General features: G+C 51.8%; 3 protein-coding genes across 3 annotated transcripts; 2 read left to right on the top strand and 1 right to left on the bottom strand.

Moving 5' to 3' along the window:
- Window positions 1-399: 399 nt before the first annotated feature.
- On the bottom strand, window positions 400-9,357 carry CDV56_106651 (uncharacterized protein; the record flags this gene model as incomplete). Its single annotated transcript, XM_026760270.1, has 10 exons — window positions 400-417; window positions 467-511; window positions 558-5,314; window positions 5,644-5,727; window positions 5,847-5,939; window positions 5,991-6,622; window positions 6,681-8,482; window positions 8,538-8,663; window positions 8,712-8,989; window positions 9,051-9,357. The coding sequence occupies 10 exons, from the start codon at window positions 9,355-9,357 to the stop codon at window positions 400-402; spliced, it is 8,142 nt and encodes a 2,713-aa protein (XP_026614010.1).
- Window positions 9,358-9,871: 514 nt separating this feature from the next.
- On the top strand, window positions 9,872-16,913 carry CDV56_106170 (uncharacterized protein; the record flags this gene model as incomplete). The annotated part of the gene is made up of 7 exons (XM_026759789.1): window positions 9,872-10,147; window positions 10,201-10,251; window positions 10,304-10,499; window positions 10,567-11,030; window positions 11,081-13,180; window positions 13,467-14,045; window positions 14,109-16,913. 7 exons carry the CDS (start codon window positions 9,872-9,874, stop codon window positions 16,911-16,913), a joined length of 6,471 nt encoding a protein of 2,156 aa, XP_026614009.1.
- An 864-nt stretch (window positions 16,914-17,777) lies between these two features.
- Window positions 17,778-21,123, top strand: CDV56_105892 (Sfi1 family protein; the record flags this gene model as incomplete). The annotated part of the gene is made up of 2 exons (XM_026759511.1): window positions 17,778-17,841; window positions 17,921-21,123. The coding sequence occupies 2 exons, from the start codon at window positions 17,778-17,780 to the stop codon at window positions 21,121-21,123; spliced, it is 3,267 nt and encodes a 1,088-aa protein (XP_026614008.1).
- Window positions 21,124-21,562: the final 439 nt, after the last annotated feature.

Below are 21,562 nucleotides of genomic sequence, written 5' to 3'. Positions count from 1 at the left end.
TTGCAGATGTCGATGGTGGGGTGGGACTGGGACTGGGACTGGAACATTTGCGTGTCGGTGGACTCGGTTCTAATATTAGAGTGTTTTCAGATTAGGGCCTCCGTCGATAGGCTAATGGTAATGGCTATCGATAAGTTAGTCTTGACATAAGTTGAGGATGGCCCGATTGTGTGACGAAGTATGAGCATCTACACTACGGCGTTTGGTCTAGGTGTACGCAAGCTGAAAATCGTCAAGAGTATAATTGCCCTGAAATCAAGAAAGAAATCGAAATATCAATTGAATCGATGATATAGATCCCGAGAGGAACGCTTCGGCTGCGTCTTATAATCACAAGAAACCTTTTTTCCTAGATAATATCCCTAACATTCAAGAACAGGAAGGGCTTGTCATTTCCGATCAACCCAGGACAATAGCCTACAGCATGTTAGCATAGCCGAGACGAAGCATTGAGAGTGTGACATACCCGTGCACGTTCGTAGACAGGGCGAATACCCGTCCAATGTTGGAACTGTACTCCATCAGTCATGGTCCTCTGAACAAGTCGATCAACATACCTGGTGCACTCCTTGCCCAACCAGAGCTTCCAACCCAGGAATAGTAGTCCACCCAGCATCGACAGCCAGCTGCATCAGCGCCGTCACACGCGGCTTGTAAGCCATCTCCAGCAGCACGCGGGGGGAGCCCTCGATCGTCCGGACGGTGTCGGCGTCTGCCTCCTGGGCACGTTCAAACATGTGGCAGAGGATCTCCCGCATACCGGGATCAATAGGCCGGTCGGCGGGGATCGTGCCGATCGCAACATGGGGAACCTGCTCCAGTTTCTCGTTGCCCTCGACGATTCGAATGTTGTAACCGCTTGGGAAGGTCGAGACCATGCTCTCCAGCTTGGCAGGGGTCCGTCCTACAATGTAGATCGGGGAGAAGCCCATATGGTGCAGAGCGTAGATGGCAGCGCGGCATGTGCCTCCGCCACCCACGACAAGAGCACTAGCATTGTCGTCGGGTCCGTAGACGCCTGCGTTACGAAGGCACTGAACCATGCCCTGCCAGTCTGTGTTGTGACCGACCAGCCGCGGCGGCTTGCCCTCACCATCGGAAACTGGCACGATGGTGTTCACGGCACCGATGATCTCGGCCTCCGCCGCAATCTCATCAAGGAGGGGCATGATGTCCAGCTTCAGAGGAATTGTCACAGAGGCTCCTCCAAAGTCAGGAGCGCGGATGAGATCCTTGACATCTTCGACATTGGCAGTCTCCAACCGGGTGTACTCATGGGGTAGACCCATCTCGGCGAAAAGCGTGTTGTGCAGGGCCGGCGAGCGAGACTCGGAAATGGGTGTGCCAAAGAGGGCAAAGCGCTTCTTCTTGATCTCGCCCATCAGGGACAGACCCTTGCGGATCTCCGTCGCAGACAGCTGGCCCGGAGCAGCCTTGAACGGGAGAGCGGGATGCGATACGGGTGTCATGAATCCATTCAAGATGCGACTCAGCTGCCCGTTGTCTCCCATGTTGATCGCGATCAGTGGCACGTCGTGAGCCTCTTCCGCCCAGCTCTTGAACTTCCTCAGAGCCGTGTTGTCGTCAAGGTTCTTAGCCACACCCACAAGCTTGATCACATCGCCGTACTCGAGCGCCCGGTTGTAGTACTTCATCCAGGACATGTTCGCCCACGAAAGTTCGCCCTTGGGGTCGTGGTGCGAAGCGATGATCTTGGAGTAGCCCTTCATCTCCGTAACTGCGCGCAGCATCTCGTCTGGGAAAGCAATCTCGAGATCCACAAACTCACACCCTGACCGAACTGCAAGTCGGTACAGCTGCATCGCCTCCTCATGAGCATCATCGGGGAAGCGACCACCCTGTCCCTTCGTGCGAATGGTGAAGATCAAGGGCAGTGTGATACGGCTGCGCAGGAAAGACATCTGCTCAGCAACATAATCGACCGACGGAATGCCGTTCGACGATCTTGGGTCTTCCAGCAGGTCGACCCGCAATTCGGCAGCGTCAGAGCCCACACATGCGCGCTCCAAGATGCCATCCGCACCACGCACGTCAGGCAGGGTCAGCGACACGAAGAACGAATGCTGCTTCTTCTTGATGGTACCGAGGCTGTCCACTAGTCCTGTGACAACCTTGATAAAACGCGCAAAGTCCTCAGACGCCCGGGTAAGTCCCGCGCTCGCGTGCCGACTGTAGTACTGGATATTGCTGCATTCCTGGAACCATGGCTTGCGGCGCAGCCACACTCCCATCATATCCTCAACGTAAGCCGGGCGGGTCTTATCGATGTTCAAGAATGCCATCACCTGCGTGATGTCACGCATGATGAGCAGTACATTTCCTTTCGTTTTGTGCCAATCGACGAGCAGCTTTCTGGCTTCGGGAATTTCTACTACTCCTCCACCACATGCGAAAACATGACCGGTCGGGCGCCCCTTCATCGTTCGCTGCAGAAGACTAAGCTCGGCATCTCTGAAACCTTGCCAGCCACGCTGCTTGATGATGTCCGGGATGGTCATGCCTTCTATGCGTTCGAGCTCCTCGTCAAGATCAACGAAGGGTCGCTTGAGCGTGGACGCAACCCATTGTCCAGTTGTGGTCTTTCCAGCACCACGCATACCGATAATGAACACTGACGCACTAGCCTTTTCCGCACGGGTGAGAATGGGAGATTCGGCTTCCTTCAGCTCCTTGCCCTCGAGCTTGACGGCGAATTGCTGTCGCAGAGTATCCCACCAGCCGGGCCATGTCTTACCCACGCACTCCTTTTCCAGAATCAGCGTAGGCTTAGGGGCAACGAGCGATAGGACGCTGAAGCTGAAAGCAACTCGGTGGTCATCGTAGCAGAAAACTCCGCCGGCCGGCTGCCGAAGGGTGGAACGGTCAATGCCGTCGATCTCAAGTCCATCATCGTGTTCCCGACAGACGACACCAAACTTGGCAAGCTCGTCGTTCATGGCCTTGATGCGGTTACATTCTTTGACACGCTGGTTCGCGATACCATAGATGCGAGTTGTGTGGTTCGAGTCCTTGCCGCGGGCAATGGCTGCAAGAACGGACGCCCCAAGGAATGCATCTGTCATTGGCTCCATATCGACGTTGGGCAAAGGCCGCAAGACACCGTCGGCCGGACCGGTAACGGTGGTCGAGGTGTCGGTCTGTTCCACGGTGCATCCCATGGGTCTCAGAACATCAACGGCGAAACGAGCATCGCCTTGGAGAGACTTGGATCCAATGTTCGGAATAGTGCATGTCGTGCCGGTGACTGCTGCGATTGCCAAGGGGTAGGTGGCGGAACTGGCGTCGCTCTCCACGACGTACTCTGCAGGGTTGATGTAACGTCCCTGAGGAATGTGATAAGTATGCTCCTCAGTGGTAGACTTCTTCACATCAATGCCGAAAGATCTCATCATGGCCGTCGTCATGTCAATGTAAGGCTGCGAGATGGGCTTCCCGCCCACCAGTTTCAAGGTCACAGGCTCCTTAGCGTAAGGGGCGCACATGAGCAGCGAGGACACATACTGAGACGACACTTTCGCGGCAAGGTTGATTTGGCCACCGGTGAACCCGCCTGAGGCGGCGATCTTGAGTGGCAGACTGCCCTTGTTCTCGACGTACTCAATCTGCGCACCATTGGCGGTCAGGGCATCCACCAAGTCGCCAATAGGTCTCTGCTTCATGCGGTTGTTGCCCGTGAGGACGCTTGAATCGACGCTGCTGGCAGTGGCAAGGGTTGCGACAGTGGTCAAGAAACGCGAGGCTGTACCCGCGTTGCCCAGGTAAAGCGGAGAAGGGTGAGCTTGAAGAGCTCCTCCTTTGCCGTTCACAACAAGGACTTCGCCTTCCTCTTCCCAGGAGAAGGTGGCGGCGCCAAGGCGTTCCAAGGCGTTCAGCATGACCTCGGTATCGTCGGAATGCAGGAGATTCTTGATACGGACAGTGCCCGAACCAAGAGCGGCGAGCACTAGAGCTCGGTTGGAGATACTCTTCGAGCCCGGAGGCGCACAAACTACATTCGAGGCCGGTGATACGCCGGGATACACCTCAATGCTGGGGGCAAGAACGACGCCGATATCCTCATTCGGCACCACACTAGCCCGTGGTTCGTATGTGCGACCGATGGCCGACAGGAGGACAATCTTCTTCTTAGGACCGTCGTTCTTCTTGTCCAAGGCCATGTTAAAAAGAATCTGGTCAACGGAGCAGTGCTTGCCAGCGGTCAGCTTGCGAATTCGCGAGTCCTTCAAAGACGTAGGCAAGCCGTAGGCGGCAATACACTTGACAATCCGGGCCACGGCAACGCCCTTCAAGATACCAAGATGTCTGGCCAGCTCCGCTTCCTTGACCATACCAATGGCAACGCACTCTCCATGGAGGATTTGAGGAGTCAGAATAGCCTCAATAGCATGGCCGATTGAGTGACCCCAGTTCAGAAGGTTACGCAGACCCCCTTCACGCTCGTCCGCCGAAACGACAAAGGCCTTGTGACGCGCCGAAGCGAGGATTCTCGCCTTCAGAATCTCTTCGATCCCCTCGAATCGCCGCTGACCCGGCTTGACCTCACGGCGAATAGCGCTCAAAATAGTTTCGGCATTGTCTTCGAGAGCGGTGAACTCTTCTTCGCTAGAGATGGCGGCTGTCTTGATAACCTCGGCCATACCGTTGATAAACTCCCTCACGGGAAGAGTTTCCAAAAATTCCAGGTCAATGTAGATTCTTGACGGTTGCCAGATCGCGCCAATCAAGTTCTTTCCCAAGGGGGTATCAATGGCTGTCTTTCCACCGATCGAGGAGTCCACCATAGCCAGGAGCGTAGTAGGAACCTGTACAAAGCGAACACCGCGCATATAGGTCGCAGCGACGAAACCCGTCAAGTCTCCAATGACCCCTCCACCGAGCGCAACAATCACAGTATCTCGGCCGCATGGGGGGCTCTGACTCAACATCCAATCTTCAATATCTGCTTTTGTCTGCCTCGACTTGGAAACTTCGCCTGGAGGAGCATTGTAGATCAACAGGCGGGGAGAGGGAGACACAGAGGCGGCGGCCTCTTCGAAGGACTTCTGGAAGCCAGGTGTATAGATCGATCCGATATTTGTGTCGGTGATCAGGACGTAGGTTGTAGAGGGACAGCCGCTGATAAGGTCTTTAGCGACATAATTCCGCCAGAGACCGAAGTCAGCGACTATACTCTCCTGGCCCAGGATGCTGATTTTCGTGGGTCCGGTCATGGTAGAGGGTCGGGATGGAGAGATAGCAACAGAGAATGAACTCGATTTCGGGGGCAATTCGGCCTTCTTCTCTTTATTGCATACTGTGGCCAGTCGCAAGCCGTCCTTATGTCCGTTTCAATGCGACCAATACCAATTACTGGAGCGAGGCGCAGAAGCCAAGGGTCAGCTGCAGAAACGAAGTCGGAGAAATTTTGAGCGGGGTGATGGAATGAATGCCTGGAGCTTCGCTGGGTATTCTAGCGAAGAGCAAAAGCAGCAATGGAGGCGACCGAAGAGAATGGACCCAGTATTGAACCAATTAATCAAAGTATTGATCAACTGGAAGAACTAGGATTTTTTTTTCAACGGAATGCTGACTTGTAGAAGTGTGATTCTTTTCCCAAAGTCAGAAATCCCCAGATTGACTCACCGTTTCCCGGTCCGATGTCGCGGCGGTACGGGCTTCGTCGTAGTCCACCGTACTCCGTAGTTAATAATTTGAACAGTTCCTCAACTGCGAGATCATGCCATCATTTATACTCAAACTTATATTTAGCTTACGAGAACGCAATGACAGAAGAGGTGTGCAAAAATGTCAGATTTCCAATTGCTGCAAAATGTATAGTTTCTCACGTATTGATACTAATTCCTTTCCCATTCCGCCAGCCGAACTCCGTGTCTCATATCCGCGGTCACCGAAGGGTACCTCATCCGAGAGGTGAGAGCCTTAGATGTAGAAAAATCACCAATTCAAATCTCAGTAACGACCGTATCCACCTGAATTTCTGGAAGAGTATTGGTCTTGGTTATATTGGCGTTGATCGCGATAACCGCCTCCGCGATAGCCACCTCCGCGATGGTATCCTCCGCCGCCTCTGTATCCTCCGCTGCCACCGTGGTCGGAGGACCTGCCATTATATTGGTTGGACTGGTTGTAAGATGAGGACTGATTATAGTATCCTTGCTGGCTCTGGCCATAATGGTCGCCCTGGCCATAATTTCCTTGGTACTGCCCGGGTCCTTGCCCGTAGGGAGGCCGATGATGCGAGCCCGACATTCCTCCATGTGGAGGAGGGGGAGGACCTCTGGAGAAGCCAGTGGACCCGGGAACTGGTGGGATCCAGCCCGAAGGCATCATATGACCGCCACCAGCATTACCAGAAACGGGTGGTACGAATCCAGGGTCGAGATGCGCAGCGAAAGGATTAGGCCTGTCGCTTGCATAGTTGATACGTCCGCCTCTATGCCCGCCGCGGAAAGGGGCGCCGCCGTATGATCTTCCAGAGTTCTGAGCCTTGTGCTTGACTGCTTGGATATCTGCGTTATCCAACGCCGGAGGGTTGAACTTGACACCTCGAAGGAGCATGGACTTGTGAACGTGGGATGACTTGGGGATCTCATAGTTCACACTAGGGCAGAAATCGATGTTAGTCAGGTATAAAAAGAGACAAGACAGAAGAGACTCACGTCAAGGACCGATCATCCTCCAAACTCGGCATGCCATATTCCTCGAGTGACGATACCAGAGAGCTATGAGGAATGTAGGCCTCATTACGCTCGACCTTACCCGCCAGACCGTCACTGATACGCATGTTCAACTTGTACTTCTGGGCGCCCTGCTTCTTCGAATAGAAATTGCCCACCAAGTCTTGATACAATGGATGAGCTTCGGAAAGCAACAGCACCTCTCGACCCACGCTGTTGCGGAGCCTTTCGTCTTCGCTGAGAAGATGGTATTTCTTTTCCATGGCGGCAAGTAGCCGCTTCTCATCAATGAAGGGCAGCAGAATAACACCCTGCCAAGCGAACTTCTTGCCATTCAGGTCCACAGCAAAATCCTCTGGATAAAAATCAATGATCTCACTCTCCGGATTACTCATAAGGTCGTGGAAAACTTCGGGAATAGCGTGATTGGAGGACGCTGGGAGAACACCCATCAACTGTTCAAATGGTTTGAACGGTACTCCCTTGTCGAAGTTTATCTCCATATCGCCAATGTCCACAAAATCTGCCGCGAAGGGAGCGTAATGATACGGATAGTACCAAGTCCAGGACGGGCATCCCTGGAAATAATACAGCAGAACCCATGCGAGTCCCTCGGCGTATGCCCGCGCAACCTTGTGGCGGAACTCCTTGTCTTCGGGGTCAACGCCAAACTTCTGCTCGTAATACCGGTCGGCGTACCCTTCCTCCCACAGACGAACGGTGTCGGGAGGCAGCTCATCCTCCTTGGCAGCAACAGGCATAGCGGGCGAGTCTCTGCCTGGAGTTCCTGCTTCCGTGTCCTCCTCTTCCACGAGATCGGCCTTTCGCTTGCCAAGGACTGATGGTGAGGTTTGCTCTGTTTGATCCTGCGAAGACTCACCATTATTTGACGCGGGCTCCTCAGATCTCTCTTCAACATCCTGACCATTTTGAGAGCCCTGCATCAACTTGCTCTTCAAGACGGCAGCCGCGCTCTTATTTGCCATGTTGGCCCGATAAACAGCGCCGCGGTTGACTACCATGCTGTGAGTGAGTTCCCTTGTCTCTCGAGACAATACTCCTCGACCAGGAGTGATCAGGTCCAGTTGATTCGGTGGCGCTGCATCACCGGCTCGGGGAGCACGGTGACTGCCGGGCGACTCCATGGGCTCGTAAGTGGGAGAACTTCTTCGTCGCTTCCTGGATCGTTCTTCCTCCCGAGCCTTTGCTTCCTGTTTCCGTCTTTTCTCGTTGGCGAGCTTTCTTTCCTCTGCTTGTCTACGACGCCGGAAGATGGCATCTTCCTGCTTTGCGAGTCCTTGCAGAATGAGCTGAGCCCGCTTCAGATCGACATGTCCATCCTCGGTCAGGTACCCGCCCATGGCGGGAATGTTATCGCGCCAAATGGCAATCAGAGTATCTATACCATTCTCACGGATGTCTAATGACGGTAGGTGAGGCAGGAAGTCATTTCCTACAAAGAAGCACATGAAGACCCAATCATCCAAAGCCCGTTCGAGGTCGAAGGGGAATGGTTGTTGCGGCACATACAGCTCAGCAGCGAGATACTCTCTGAGGATGGAAACATGGAGCCAGATGAATGGTTTGAGAGAGGAACCTTTTTGCTTTTCATCAAATTCCCCATTCTTCTCCTTCGCCTGACCCCTGCACTCCTCTGCCTTGTGGCCTTGTTGACCACAGAGATTGCAGGTTCGTGCCCGAGACTCCTGGAAGAAGACGTCTTCACGCAATACCCTGAAATGGGGTTCATGGGTAGCAAGACCCAGCATGATCAAATCGGCATCCTACAAGACAAATCGTCAGCGGCATGCATCGGGTAATGCGCAGGGTATAACCCACCAATCCGTAGATAACGTGACGAGTGTTCGGGTCGTGCTCGGGTGCCGCCCTTTGTGATCGGATAAATTCCATGATCTTGTGCTCGCCTTCACCGGGTACAGTCGCATCCGAAATAATGATTTTAAGCTATAGTAGTTAGCACGCGTTCGCATTAGACCCGCCGAGATATCATACCTTCTCCCAAGCCGGGTCGGTATTCAACTTGTAAGAGATCCAGTAGCGAAGAGATGCAGCGAGAATGTCCATGAACGGGGTTCCTGGAGTAATGACGTTGCTATCCCATGTTTTCTTGACAACCTCTTCCTGAATCTCTTGGTCCACTTTGTTGCCGTTCTGTTTAGCGAGCATCTTGCGAAACTCCTCCTTCTTTTCATCCGCTTCTTTCGCCTCTTGGGCCGATCGGAATCGACGTGCTCGTTGCTGGTTCATCTTGGCTCGCGGCGCGACACCATCTGTAGACGAGTCATACGTTAGTCGAGAATCGAAGAGGATCAGATTGGCCTGGTCACATACCAACGGCGATCATGAGAAGTTTCCTCGGACGGACCATGTTCACCACGCGGTCAGTGTACTTGAAGATTTCCACCATCATCTCCTGCTCGTTCGCCGGCGGCGGCTTGCCCTCAGGATGGGTACATGGATGGACAATACCATTCATGTCCAAGTAGAGATTATCCATCTCCTCTCCATTGGGGTTTGGTCCAGTAGTGTCAACGGGAACTTCTTCGCCGTTGACTTCGTAGGGCAACTCTTCAATGACCGGGGAAATGATCTTGGGGTATTTGTTGGAGAGCCATCGAAATAATGCCGGAACACCCATGATGGCGACAGTAAAATATGGCTATGCTGAAATCTAGGTAAATTTATGAAGAAGAAAGGTTGAGATTCAACAGCCGCTGATCCGCTCCATCAGCTTTCTCGAACACTAGCCTCTCCTTGTCGCTGATCTGTAGCGATCGGGACGATATGTAACTCTATCCTCGTTTAAAGATGTCGCATCAAGATCAGACGTCCAACATCTGATACTAGTACAATGTGCGAAGACAAAAACCTGGCAAATCGTGCGTCAGTGAAAGGATGGTTGTCTGAAAGTCTCTGCGATAAGATGAAGCCGGGGTTTCGGCGCTTTTCTTGTCGCGGTTCCGGGAGCTTAGCGGCCCCTTGGCATTGATTGTTCGAGCCACTAGACAGCTGTTATCCCAGAATAACATCAGTGTTGTGGTGATGACAACGCAATTGGAATTGTGAATCTTATTTTGTCAGACTATTCGATGCCTAAATATTACGACGCCCTCGGCTGGCGGTGACCATGATATTACGATCAATTCGTTGCGATGTTCCGAATCCTCGAATCACAGGCGCCGGCCAAACAAACGGCAACGGACACAATCAACACTCTGAGCAGTAGACTCCAAAGTGCGACTTTACTGGAGGATCGACGCGCGGCCATACAGGGACTAAGGAGCTTCTCAAAGCTTTATCCAGCCTCTGTTGCTTCTGGAGCGCTACGACCATTGATCAACAGCCTGAGAAATGACCGAGAAGATGTGGACACGATCAAGGTGGTCTTGGAGACCTTGTTGATGTTATTCTCCCCAGATGAGAGCAGTGTGCGTTGATTGTCTTCACCCGTTAATAGGACTTGCTGATAGGTAGCTCACAGCCCGAAGCGTCTGATGAGATAGCCCTGTGGCTTGCGGATGAGTTCACTCAGGTATGTACTGACTACGTCGTACGAAGGTCATATACAGCTAATGAGGCGAAAGCGACAAGACAATATCACCGCACTTCTCGATCTCCTTGATACGCGGGACTTTTACTCTCGCCTGTATTCGCTGCAGTTGATGTTCCAGATCTCAAGTGCCCGGCCAGAAAGGACACAGGAATGTATACTAACTGCCCCGCTGGGTATCCCCAGGCTTGTCGGTGCTCTGGGGGATAGTAGGGAACCCATTCGTAATGGTAAGTTGCACCTAAGTTGGTCTTACTACAATGCTCGAGTAATTGACCATGGTTGCCCGTTTTACAGAAGCACTACTGTTACTCATTGCCTTGACACCTGCCTCCGAAGAATTTCAGAAACTCGTTGCCTTCGAAAATGCATTTGACGTGGTATTGTCCCTGATCGAGAATGAGGGTGGTTTGACGCATGGATTAGAGGTCGTGGAAGATTGCCTGTCTTTGCTGGCCAATCTTCTACGCCTCAATATATCAAACCAGTCATTCTTCCGAGAGACCGGCTGCGTGAAGAGATTGGCAAAACTCCTAGCCGATGTCAACAAAGAGCAGGATTCAACTGAGGATGTTCCCCAATGGACGCATGGTCAGCGCGATAAGAATATCTGGGGCTTACTAGTGATTATCCAGCTGTTCCTCGTCAAGGGTGGGATTAACACTCCCGCCAATCAGATGGCTTTCTGGAACAACGGGGTGATGGAGCAAATATTGAGCGCGGCCTTCGGCCAGAAGTTCAATGTCAATGTGACGTCCAAGGTTTGTGCTTTCGCGGTTTCCAGGTGCGACTCATCGATTGACCTCTCTAGGCGTTGGCTACATGCGCCGATTTGATCCGCGGAAATTCGTCCCTGCAGGAGAGGTTCGGGGACATTGAGGTCTTCTGGGGCCGACAGCCCAGTCAAGACGGCGTTGTCAATGGGGACAAAGTCGCCAATGGTGTTCAGCGCGTCAACGTCATCGAAGCATTGCTCAAATTGAGTCTTGAACCCGCCCCAATACAGGTACTGGATGCCCGTCTGGCCGCAAGTGAGTGTATCAAGGCATTCTTTGCAAATCATCCGGGGATTCGCGTCCACGTGTTGCGAAGAGCGATTGATGGACATCTCAGCGGGCAGGATCAAATCCCGAATATCATGACTGTTCTGCTCATCTCGCCGGATGCTCGAGGAAATTCCGATCCTTATCAAGTGTGGATTGCATCTGTCTTAATGTTCCACTTGCTGTTTGATAATGCCGAGGCAAAGGCGATAGCCATGCAAGTGACAGAGGGCGACGCTGAAAGTGGTGAAGAAGTAATCACCTGCATCCAAACAATTCTGGGAAACCTAATCACAGGAATGCAAAGGGGTGATGACGAGAGAATCACGGTAGGCTATTTGATGTTGCTATGCGGGTGGCTCTTCGAAGAGCCAGATGCTGTCAATGATTTTCTTGGAGAGGGTAGCAGTATTCAAAGCTTATTGCAAGAAACTAAGCATCGGGGTGTCTCCAATGTACTTGTGCCCGGCCTGAGCACGATCTTACTGGGAATCATCTACGAGTTTTCCACGAAGGACTCGCCCATTCCTCGGGCTACGTTGCACAAGTTATTACTCGAGCAGCTAGGCAGAGAGCAGTATATTGACAAGATAACTCGCTTCAGAGGATCGCCCATGGTCCGGGACTTCGAGGTCTTGCCGCAAACGGTGGGAGGGCAGTTTGACGCGGGGCTACCTGATATTTTCTTTGACAGGATGTTCATTGAATTCCTTAAAGATAATTTCAGCCGGTTGATTCGGGCAATTGATCGGGAACCCGGGCTTGAGATATCTGTCATCACAAATGGCATTCAGCGAGGGATTTCGCGAGAACTGGTCGATTCGCTAAGGGCTGAGCTCGGAGAACGAAGCCAAGCTGTGCAGAAGCTCGAATCTGACTTGGTCAATTTGCGAAACCAATTTGAGCAAGAGCAGCTTGAACACAGGAAGTACAAGGACCTGAGCAGCTCAGAGACTTCAAAAATACGGCAGATTAACGAATCATTGCAACGAAACCATGAACAAGAGTTGGCGAGATTGGAAGAACAACACAAACATGCCAAGAACGAATTGCTGAAACAGCATGGTGACCAACTTCGAGCTATCGACAACCAGCTCAAGGAAACCTCCGCTGAATACGAGAGGAGAAGCCAGCAAGTCAAGAAGCTGCACGATGCCGAAGTCGCTGATCTCCAAAAGAAAGTCCAATCGCTAGAATTGGAGCTTACCCGCGTCAGGGAAGAAAGTGCAGGCGAAGTTGGCAGCTTACAAACGACGATTCAGACGATGAGATTAGAAGCAGACCAAAGCAAAGGACAACATTGGGCCCAGGTAGCAGATCTTGAAAGCACAATCCAAAGTTTGCGCTCAGAACTAGACGAAAGCAAGGCGAAGCATGCCGACCAGGTCTCTAATCTCAGCGGCACGATTCAGAAGCTGCAGTCCGAGCTTGCCGCGGCCAAGCAAGGACATGAGACTGAGCTTGCTGACATCAAAACGAAAGCTCAGACGCTACAGTCTGAACTTGACAAAGCCAAAGAAGGACATGAGACTGAGATTGCTGACCTTAGAGCGAAGGCTCAGATCTTACAGTCCGAACTCGATTCTAGTACGGAAAAGTCAAAGAAAGATCTCCAGGCTGTTCACAATGACTACTCATCTAAGCTCTCAGAGCTCGAAAAGCGGGCCAAGCAGGCTGAGAGCAAGGTAGAAAAAGCTGAAGCAGATGCACTCAGATCTGCTGAAGCACTTAAGGAGATCCAGACACAACTTGAAAAGACCAAGGCTGAAGTTGAGGAGAAGGAGGAAGCCCGCAAAGCAGCGCAGTCCGAACTCGAAGATCTCCTGATCGTATTTGGGGATTTAGAAGCGAAGAGAAATCAAGATAAGGTGAGTCACCGGCTACTTAAATTCGGACAAATCACTAAGTAATGACCTTTCCAGAAACGCCTCAAAGATCTTGGACAAGACGTGTCTGAGGCTGAAGATGATGAAGACGAGGACGAGGCCGAGGAGGAAGAATGAGGTCTGGCGTGTTTATACAGGATGGAACTGCGATCCATGCGAGCTAGCTTTCAACACATTCTTATAAATTCAACTAGATACCATCAGCCAGCATATATTAGCGATATTCCAGACTCTCCTGCGTCTCTGTAACAATGCTTAAGGGCGGTAGGGCAAGAAATCTTGGCAGAAAATCGGCCTGTGGGGCATGAGTCATTGCCGCCCTACAATTATCATCTTTTTTATCTACCCCCGCGACCCCTCGCTCCCGGCCATAGATCGCACCGACAGCCATTATCTGACGACTATCCGCTCAACCGTCATGTCCATTGATTTTCCGGCTGAGGAAGAGATCACCCTCAAGAGGTGGAGGGAGATCAACGCCTTCGGGAGGCAAGTCGAGCTATCCCGTGGCCGCAAGCCCTACACTTTCTACGATGGCCCTCCATTCGCAACGGGCCTTCCTCACTATGGTCATTTGCTGGCCTCGACTATCAAGGATATTATCCCTCGATACTGGTCAATGAAAGGTCACTATGTCGAGAGACGGTTCGGTTGGGATACACACGGTGTCCCCATCGAGTACGAAATCGACAAGAAGCTCGGGATGTCGGGCTTGGAGGCTGTCGAAAAACTCGGCATTGAAAAGTACAATGAGGAGTGCAGAGCTATTGTCATGAGATTCGCGGCTGAATGGCGGGAGACCATTGAGAGGCTCGGCCGTTGGATTGACTTTGACAATGACTACAAGGTACGTTACCCCGCTGATCATGGTGCGGATACATATCGCCTCAATTTGTACTGACGGGATTAGACCATGAACGCCAGTTTCATGGAATCAGTTTGGTGGGTTTTTAAGCAGCTGTTTGACAAAGGACTCGTCTACCGTGGCTACCGTGTCATGCCTTTCTCGACCGCACTCAATACCCCCCTGAGTAACTTCGAAGCGCAACAAAACTACAAGGATGTGCAGGATCCTGCAGTAGTTGTATCATTTCCTCTGGTAGATGACCCTGAGACCTGCCTTCTCGCATGGACGACCACGCCCTGGACCCTGCCTTCTAACGTGGCCCTCGCTGTCAACCCTGGTTTCGAGTACATCAAGATTTTCGATGAAGCCTCCAAGAAGCACTATATCCTTCTCGAATCGCTCCTTCGCACACTCTACAAGGACCCTAAGAAGGCCAAGTTTAAGATTGTGGATCGTTTCAAGGGTGCGGACATGAAGAACTGGAAGTACCAGCCACTCTTCGATTATTTCTACGAGGAGTTCAAGGATTACGGTTTCCGTGTGATAAATGGGGATTATGTATCCGCTGAGGATGGTACCGGTATCGTCCATCAGTCGCCGGCCTTCGGTGAGGAGGATTACAAGGTTGCTATGGAAAGTGGTGTTATAAGCGAAACACGTCTGCCACCTAATCCTGTCGATGAGACGGGCTGCTTCACCGCGGAAGTTCGTGATTTTGTTGGTCAGCATGTCAAGGCTGCCGATAAGGCCATCATCAAGCACCTGAAGGGCCTCGGCCGTCTGATCGTCGACAGCCAGATTACTCACAGCTATCCATTCTGCTGGCGTTCTGATACCCCTCTTATTTACCGCGCTGTGCCCTCCTGGTTTGTCAAGATCGGCCCCATCATTCCCCAAATGCTTCAGGGTATTGAAGACTCGCACTGGGTTCCTTCTTTCGTCAAAGACAGGCGTTTCGCCAGCTGGATTCAGAATGCTCGGGATTGGAACATTTCGAGAAACCGCTTCTGGGGAACACCGCTTCCATTGTGGGTCAGTGACGACTTCAAGGAAGTTGTGGCTGTAGGAAGTGTCGAGGAGCTCAAGGAGCTGAGTGGCTACGAAGGAGAAATCACTGACCTTCATCGTGACAAAGTGGACAAGATCACTATTCCAAGTAAGCAAGGCAAGGGTGTCCTCCGACGTGTCAGCGAGGTGTTTGACTGCTGGTTCGAATCGGGTAGCATGCCATACGCATCCCAGCATTATCCCTTTGAGAACAAGGAGCAATTCGAGAAGAGCTTCCCCGGTGATTTCATCGCCGAGGGCCTTGATCAGACGCGTGGTTGGTTCTACACTTTGACTGTCCTGGGAACACATCTCTTCGGCACCCTGCCCTTCAAGAATTGCGTTGTGAACGGAATTGTTCTTGCTGAGGATGGAAAGAAGATGTCGAAGAGATTGAAGAACTACCCTGATCCCACGCTGATCATGCAGCGGTACGGTTCCGATGCCCTTCGACTCTATTTGATTAACTCCCCCGTCGTGCGTGCCGAGCCGCTCAGATTCAAGGAGTCTGGCGTGAAGGAAATCGTTGCCAAGGTTCTCCTCCCTCTGTGGAACAGCTACAAGTTCTTCGAGGGTCAGGCAGCTCTGTTCAAGAAGAACAACGGTGTTGACTTTGTCTTCGACCCCAAGGCTGAAACCACCAACACCAACGTGATGGACCGCTGGATCCTGGCCAGCTGCCAAAGCTTATTGAAGTTCGTGAACGAGGAGATGGCTGGATACCGTTTGTACACAGTGGTTCCTCGGTTGCTCGAGTTGATTGACAACACAACCAACTGGTACATCAGATTCAACCGCAAGCGTCTCAAGGGCGAGAACGGCATTGATGACACTTTGCATGCTTTGAACACCCTCTTCGAGATTCTCTACACCCTAGTCAGAGGTCTCGCTCCATTCACACCATTCATCACCGACACCATCTACCAGAAGCTTCTTCCCCACATCCCCGAGGCGCTCCGTGGCGAAGACAGCCGGAGTGTCCACTTTCTTCCCTTCCCCGAGGTGCGCGAGGAACTGTTCGATGAAGTCGTTGAGAGACGGGTGGCACGGATGCAGAAGGTCATCGAGATGGCCCGTATCTCCCGTGAGCGCCGCTCCATCGGGTTGAAGTCGCCTCTGAAGACTTTGGTTGTGATTCACCAGGATCAGCAATACTTGGACGATGTGAAGTCCTTGGAAGGCTACATCCTGGAGGAGTTGAACGTCCTTGAGCTTGTCTTGTCGTCTGATGAGGCCAAGTACAATGTTCAGTACAGCGTTAGTGCCGATTGGCCTACCCTGGGCAAGAAGCTGAAGAAGGACGCCCAGAAGGTCAAGAAGGCATTGCCATCCCTCACCAGTGATGACGTGAAGAAGTTTGTTGCTGACAAGAAGATTCTTGTTGACGGCATCGAGCTCGTCGAGGGTGACCTTGTCGTGAAGCGTGGTCTCAAGGAGGATGCTGCATCTGAGGGAATGGAACCTAACACTGATGCTGATCTGCTGACCATCCTTGACGCCAACCTATACCCCGAATTGGCTCAACAAGGATTAGGTCGAGAGATCATCAACCGTCTTCAGCGTCTGCGTAAGAAGGCCGGTTTGGTCCCTACTGATGATGTGAGAATGGAATATGCCGTTCTCTCTGATCCCGACAGTGTTGGTATCAACGAGGCTTTTGAGACGCAAGCCAAGACCATTGAAAAGGCTGTCCGCAGGCCCTTGGAACAGGTTACCGTCGTTGATGGCAAGGTCCCCAGCGGAGACAAGGAAGCTCTTATCATGGAGGAGGAGCAGGAAGTTCAAAAGGCAACTTTCCTGTTGCGGTTGCTCAAGCTGTAGTTTCGGGCCATCTGTATTGAGACATGCTGCATGAAAATAGCGAAGACCTTACATTTGTCTAAAGATGAATTATGTTTACGAATCTCTTGGTGCTATCTGGAATTGTAGCAAATCACTTCTTGAATCTCGGGGAAACCCCTGTGTACGCCTGACCCAGTGTAATTTCCCCGACAAATATTTTGACCTCCACAACCTCATACCTTCTTGGATGCCGCCTATAATTTCATCAATAAGCTGCACCAACCATAGCTTCTGAACAGCATACCAAAAAGCAATCTTTTAGCTTCATGAACTCTCTAGCACACATGTCCTTGTGCACTGCATTGTAGTCAGCAACAATGCATTTGCCATATGCAGTGGCCTGAGGACTAATTAGCTTGCATACCAACAGTAAGAGCGGCGCGGTGAACAGGGAACATACCTCTGCAGAGCACTTAGAGGCAGCTTTTGCAAACTTCTCAATGGGTCTTGTCCTTGTTGATGGCATTTTTTGTTTGATACTGCAACTGATTCTCCGTAGCTTTTCTCTCTGCTGGTGATGCAATTCAGAGCGACGGCCCCAGGGCAACGCATTACATAAGCACTGCCAATCACATGATGTACGCATTCCCATCTGCGGTTCGGCGCGACACCAACAAACAATTCGAGTTCTGGGGACAAAGCTGGGGTCCTGTGTCCTTGTCTCAACGCTCTGCGTACTGGGACATAATTATTTTTTTCTGGATTTCTTGGATTTTGTTTTTCAAGCATTGGACACTGCGGATCTTTGTTCTACCGTCATTTTTGCGTCCCGCAATGCATGATTTCGTTTTCCGCCTCCATGACCGATCTGCGAAAAACGCGCCTTAGGTCGCGGACTTTTCGATGCCTCCGAATCCCCCTCAGCCTAGAGCTTTATCCTTCGAAACCCCGTCGCTTTCAGACGAAGGTAGGCAACTTCGATCATTGGCATGTCGCGATTTTGCGATTCGAGTTCTTTATCTAATTTCTGTCTCTCCTGTGTATAGATGTCGGTCTCTTGTATCAGATCGTTGTCCGCGCGGAGCTGGATCCGGATGTCGACCGACTCCCCTTCAGGGCGTTGTTCAAAGCGTATGATGAGGTCATTGCTGAGCATAAAGTGGACGCGGATCCAGGCCATGCCTGTCTACGCTTCCTCTTCAAAATGGGAAGCAAAGAAGTCGTAGGCGATTCTCTGTTCGAAAAGTTTGAGAATCTGCTTCGCCAAATGGATATTGTCATTGACTTCGGAGGCGATGATACCTCTACCGAAACGAATGACACATATGAGTACAAAGACCCTTCAATTGAAGGTTGGCGCCATAGGAGGGTCGATCGCGATACCACGCCAAGAGAGGATACTACGCAGACGAGGCGCCGTAGGCGAGCATCATTCAACTCTATGTATGACGTTGGCGATGATATCACGCAAAGAAGCTTCGTCAACCGCCCGAGCTCGCGTTCCTCCATGTCGCGTCTGCAGACAGGGAAGACTGAATTTCCTGAGCCGACACCAGTCCTGGCCGAGAAACGGCAAACCTCTCCTGACAGGACTCAATTGATGGCTCAATTTGTGGACGTTGGGCGTAGGTTGATGCGCCGAATGGACGAGCTGGCTTTTAAGGAGGAGAGACGGGATAAAACACCGACTTTTGTTGGGAAAGATGCCAGATCTGCGGTTGACCGAGACCGTTCCGAGAGAATGGCAGAAGCCTCGCGATCAAGGTCACGGTCCCGGGCTGCCCGCGCCGCAAGCTCCATAGCCTCGGATGAAGACAGTGAAGGGTCCACTACATACTCGCAAGACGACGCGCACAACGCTTTCGAGAAAAGGGAGGTGCCCCCAGAAATGCTGTATAGACCATCACTCTCCGATTTGCTGCGCGATGCTTCGACATTCAATATGTATCGTCAGCGCGCAATCGCTCGGCGCATTCTGACGCAGTGGTTGAAGAAGGCGGTCCAGACGCAACAGAGTCACCGAAATATGGAAGTGGTCGCGGTCAATCGCGACAGGATAACCCTCCTACGGCAAGCTTTTGAGACGTGGCGTACAATTATCCAAGATAAACGCCGGGTTGCTCAGACAGAGAGATTCTTCAAACATCTCGAAGAGCGTGCTGGACGCGCCAGAGATCTCTATCTTATGACCAAAGCCTTTACCCATTGGGCGCAAATCGCCTCTGACGAAGTTGCAAAAACGTCTGCTGCCCGACGACATATTCTCCGTGTCAAGTATTTCAACGCTTGGCGTGAAATTACAGCTGTCAATGAGCTGAAAGCTCAGCGATTCGCGCTGCGAAGACCCTTTAATGCCTGGCGAAGCAAGGCCCGAGAAGCGAAGGAAATGGAGCAAAAAGCAGTGACCGTTCATAACAGGAAGCTGATTCATGCTGTCTACTGGCAATGGTTCTGGAGTTTCTGTGATCGGCGGGCCCCCCAGTGGTACGATCATCGGCTCAAGCGACGTTCCTTGCTTTACTGGCTGCGAAAGTTCCGCATGAATAGGGAGCTTATTCAAGAGATAGAAGCCAGGAATAAGCATACTGCTACTGCGACAGCTTGGCAGCTATGGTATCAGAGATCCAAAGCCATTGTTGCTGCGGAAAACGACGCTACATCCATGGATCGCAAGCAAGTACTGCAGGAAAAACTCGAGGAATGGAGAGTCGAGGCTCGATTAGGCCCAATTGCTTCTCGTGTCTCTGCGACGATAGATAAAAATATTACCCAAACGGCATTCACGCAGTGGGCCAAGCGGCTCCGGATGCTCAGACAAGCGAAAGAAGTGGATCGACTGAGGGTTATGCGCAATTCATGGACCGCTTGGAATGATCTACTTCGATGTCAGGCTCTGACTGCGCGGATAGAAGAGCGCATGAAGATGGAAATCATGTACAAATGGATTCTCGCAGAACGATTTCGTTTGATGCAAAGGATTCGCGATCAACGAATCACGCGCGATGTGTTCTCTAGGTTCGTGACAAACGTGCGTGAGACTTATACACGTCTCTTGCACCATGCCGATGTACATGAGGAGTGCCGCAACGAAGAACTTCTCCGATCGAAGTTCATCTGCTGGCGGGAACAGCTTGCGCTGCAGCGCCAACGCGAAGTGGCTGCGTCCGAGTTCTATGCGCCACGCCTTCAGCAGGAATCACTCGTGGCCTGGCACTCGAAACACCAACACATGACAAAATTGGAGGGATGGGCTCGGGACGCCCGGTATTACTTTCTAGCGACCAAAACGATCAAAAAGTGGCACAAGGCTACAGTGGACTCTGCCAAGCGTCGTCGCCAGGAAGCCTATGCCAAGACGCGGCGAAAGATCAAGATAAATCTTGCCCTCAAAGCGCTAACGCATTGGCATTCGAGAGCTCAGCATGTCGCAGAATTGGAGCAGCAAGCGATAGACCTGTGTCGAAGCAAGACTTTGGTTATCGCAGCGGAATATCTGCAGACATGGCGCGAGTCGACTGATAAAAGAGTACAAGACTGCGAAGAAGCGGAGATCTTCTACGCGCGCCAAATTGCTCGAGGCCAGCTGACACGCTGGAGGGAATCGACCACCAAGTATCGCGACCTGAAGCAACAAGCGAACGACGTTTATCGCCTGCACGGCTTGGGCCGCGCAAACGGTCAGCTTCGCAAACTCAGCCTTCGTATCTTCCAGATCAAAAGCACATTCGAGACTGCAGATTCTATGCGCGAACGCAATTTGAGAAAACATGCAAGAAGCATGTTCCGCCATTGGTCAGAGAAGGCCAGGATGAAGCTGGAAGCTCGAGACATTCCGGGTCCATTGAAAACTCCTGCAAGAACCTTTGACGGTGCACTCACGAACGGGACAGGCGAGGCCATTTTTGATCCCTGGTATCAAGCCGAGAATCCATTCAAGCTCAGCGAATTTGTTACCAAATCCCAGGCTCCCTCAGCAACTCCGCTTACCACCCCTAACTACATGATCTCCCCGTCCAAGCGAGCCGCGCGAGTCAAAGCACTCACGCAGATTTCTACAACCCCTGCGACCCCCCTGTATACGCCGTTTGCCAGTCGATTGTTGCGTGCCGAGGCTTTGGGCACGCGGACTGGTTCGAGCTTCCGAAATCGCACTGGCCGGGGCAACACCTTCGGCACAAGTGTGCGGTTTGTTGATCAACCTCCTGAGTCGCCGACTGAGGGTCGCGGCTCAGGGAATCGACGTCCTTGAGATATTATCCGCTTTTGATTCATGTACATGCTTTCTTTCTTGATTCATCTTGCGATTGGTGCCCTGGAGGAGCATATCGATACCTTGTTGCATGTTCCTGTGGCGTGTGGTTAAATACATCGTGGGCTTTTGGGTATTTATATCGACTGTAAACCACTATTGATTTTGGATATATGCTCTATGAGTGATAGACGACCAGGAGATTTTGTGATGAGTGACGCAATTGAGTGCAGACGGTGTTTATTTGCTTCTTGGACATTATGGATGCTCTTCAAATAAAGTAGCCTGACATCGATACTGCAATAGAGCATGATACTGCCATACCATACTCTGCCTGGAGATAGTCCTCTAACAGTTGAAATCAGCTGTAGAGATCTGGTAGATGTTGGTCGCATGCTCTGGTCACACGGCGGGAGCGCCAATGGTGGAGCAAGTAGAC

The sequence above is a fragment of the Aspergillus thermomutatus genome (assembly GCF_002237265.1).
Source record: "Aspergillus thermomutatus strain HMR AF 39 chromosome Unknown NODE_108, whole genome shotgun sequence".
Classification (NCBI taxonomy): domain Eukaryota; kingdom Fungi; phylum Ascomycota; class Eurotiomycetes; order Eurotiales; family Aspergillaceae; genus Aspergillus; species Aspergillus thermomutatus.
This window is presented reverse-complemented; position numbering and strand designations above follow the sequence as displayed.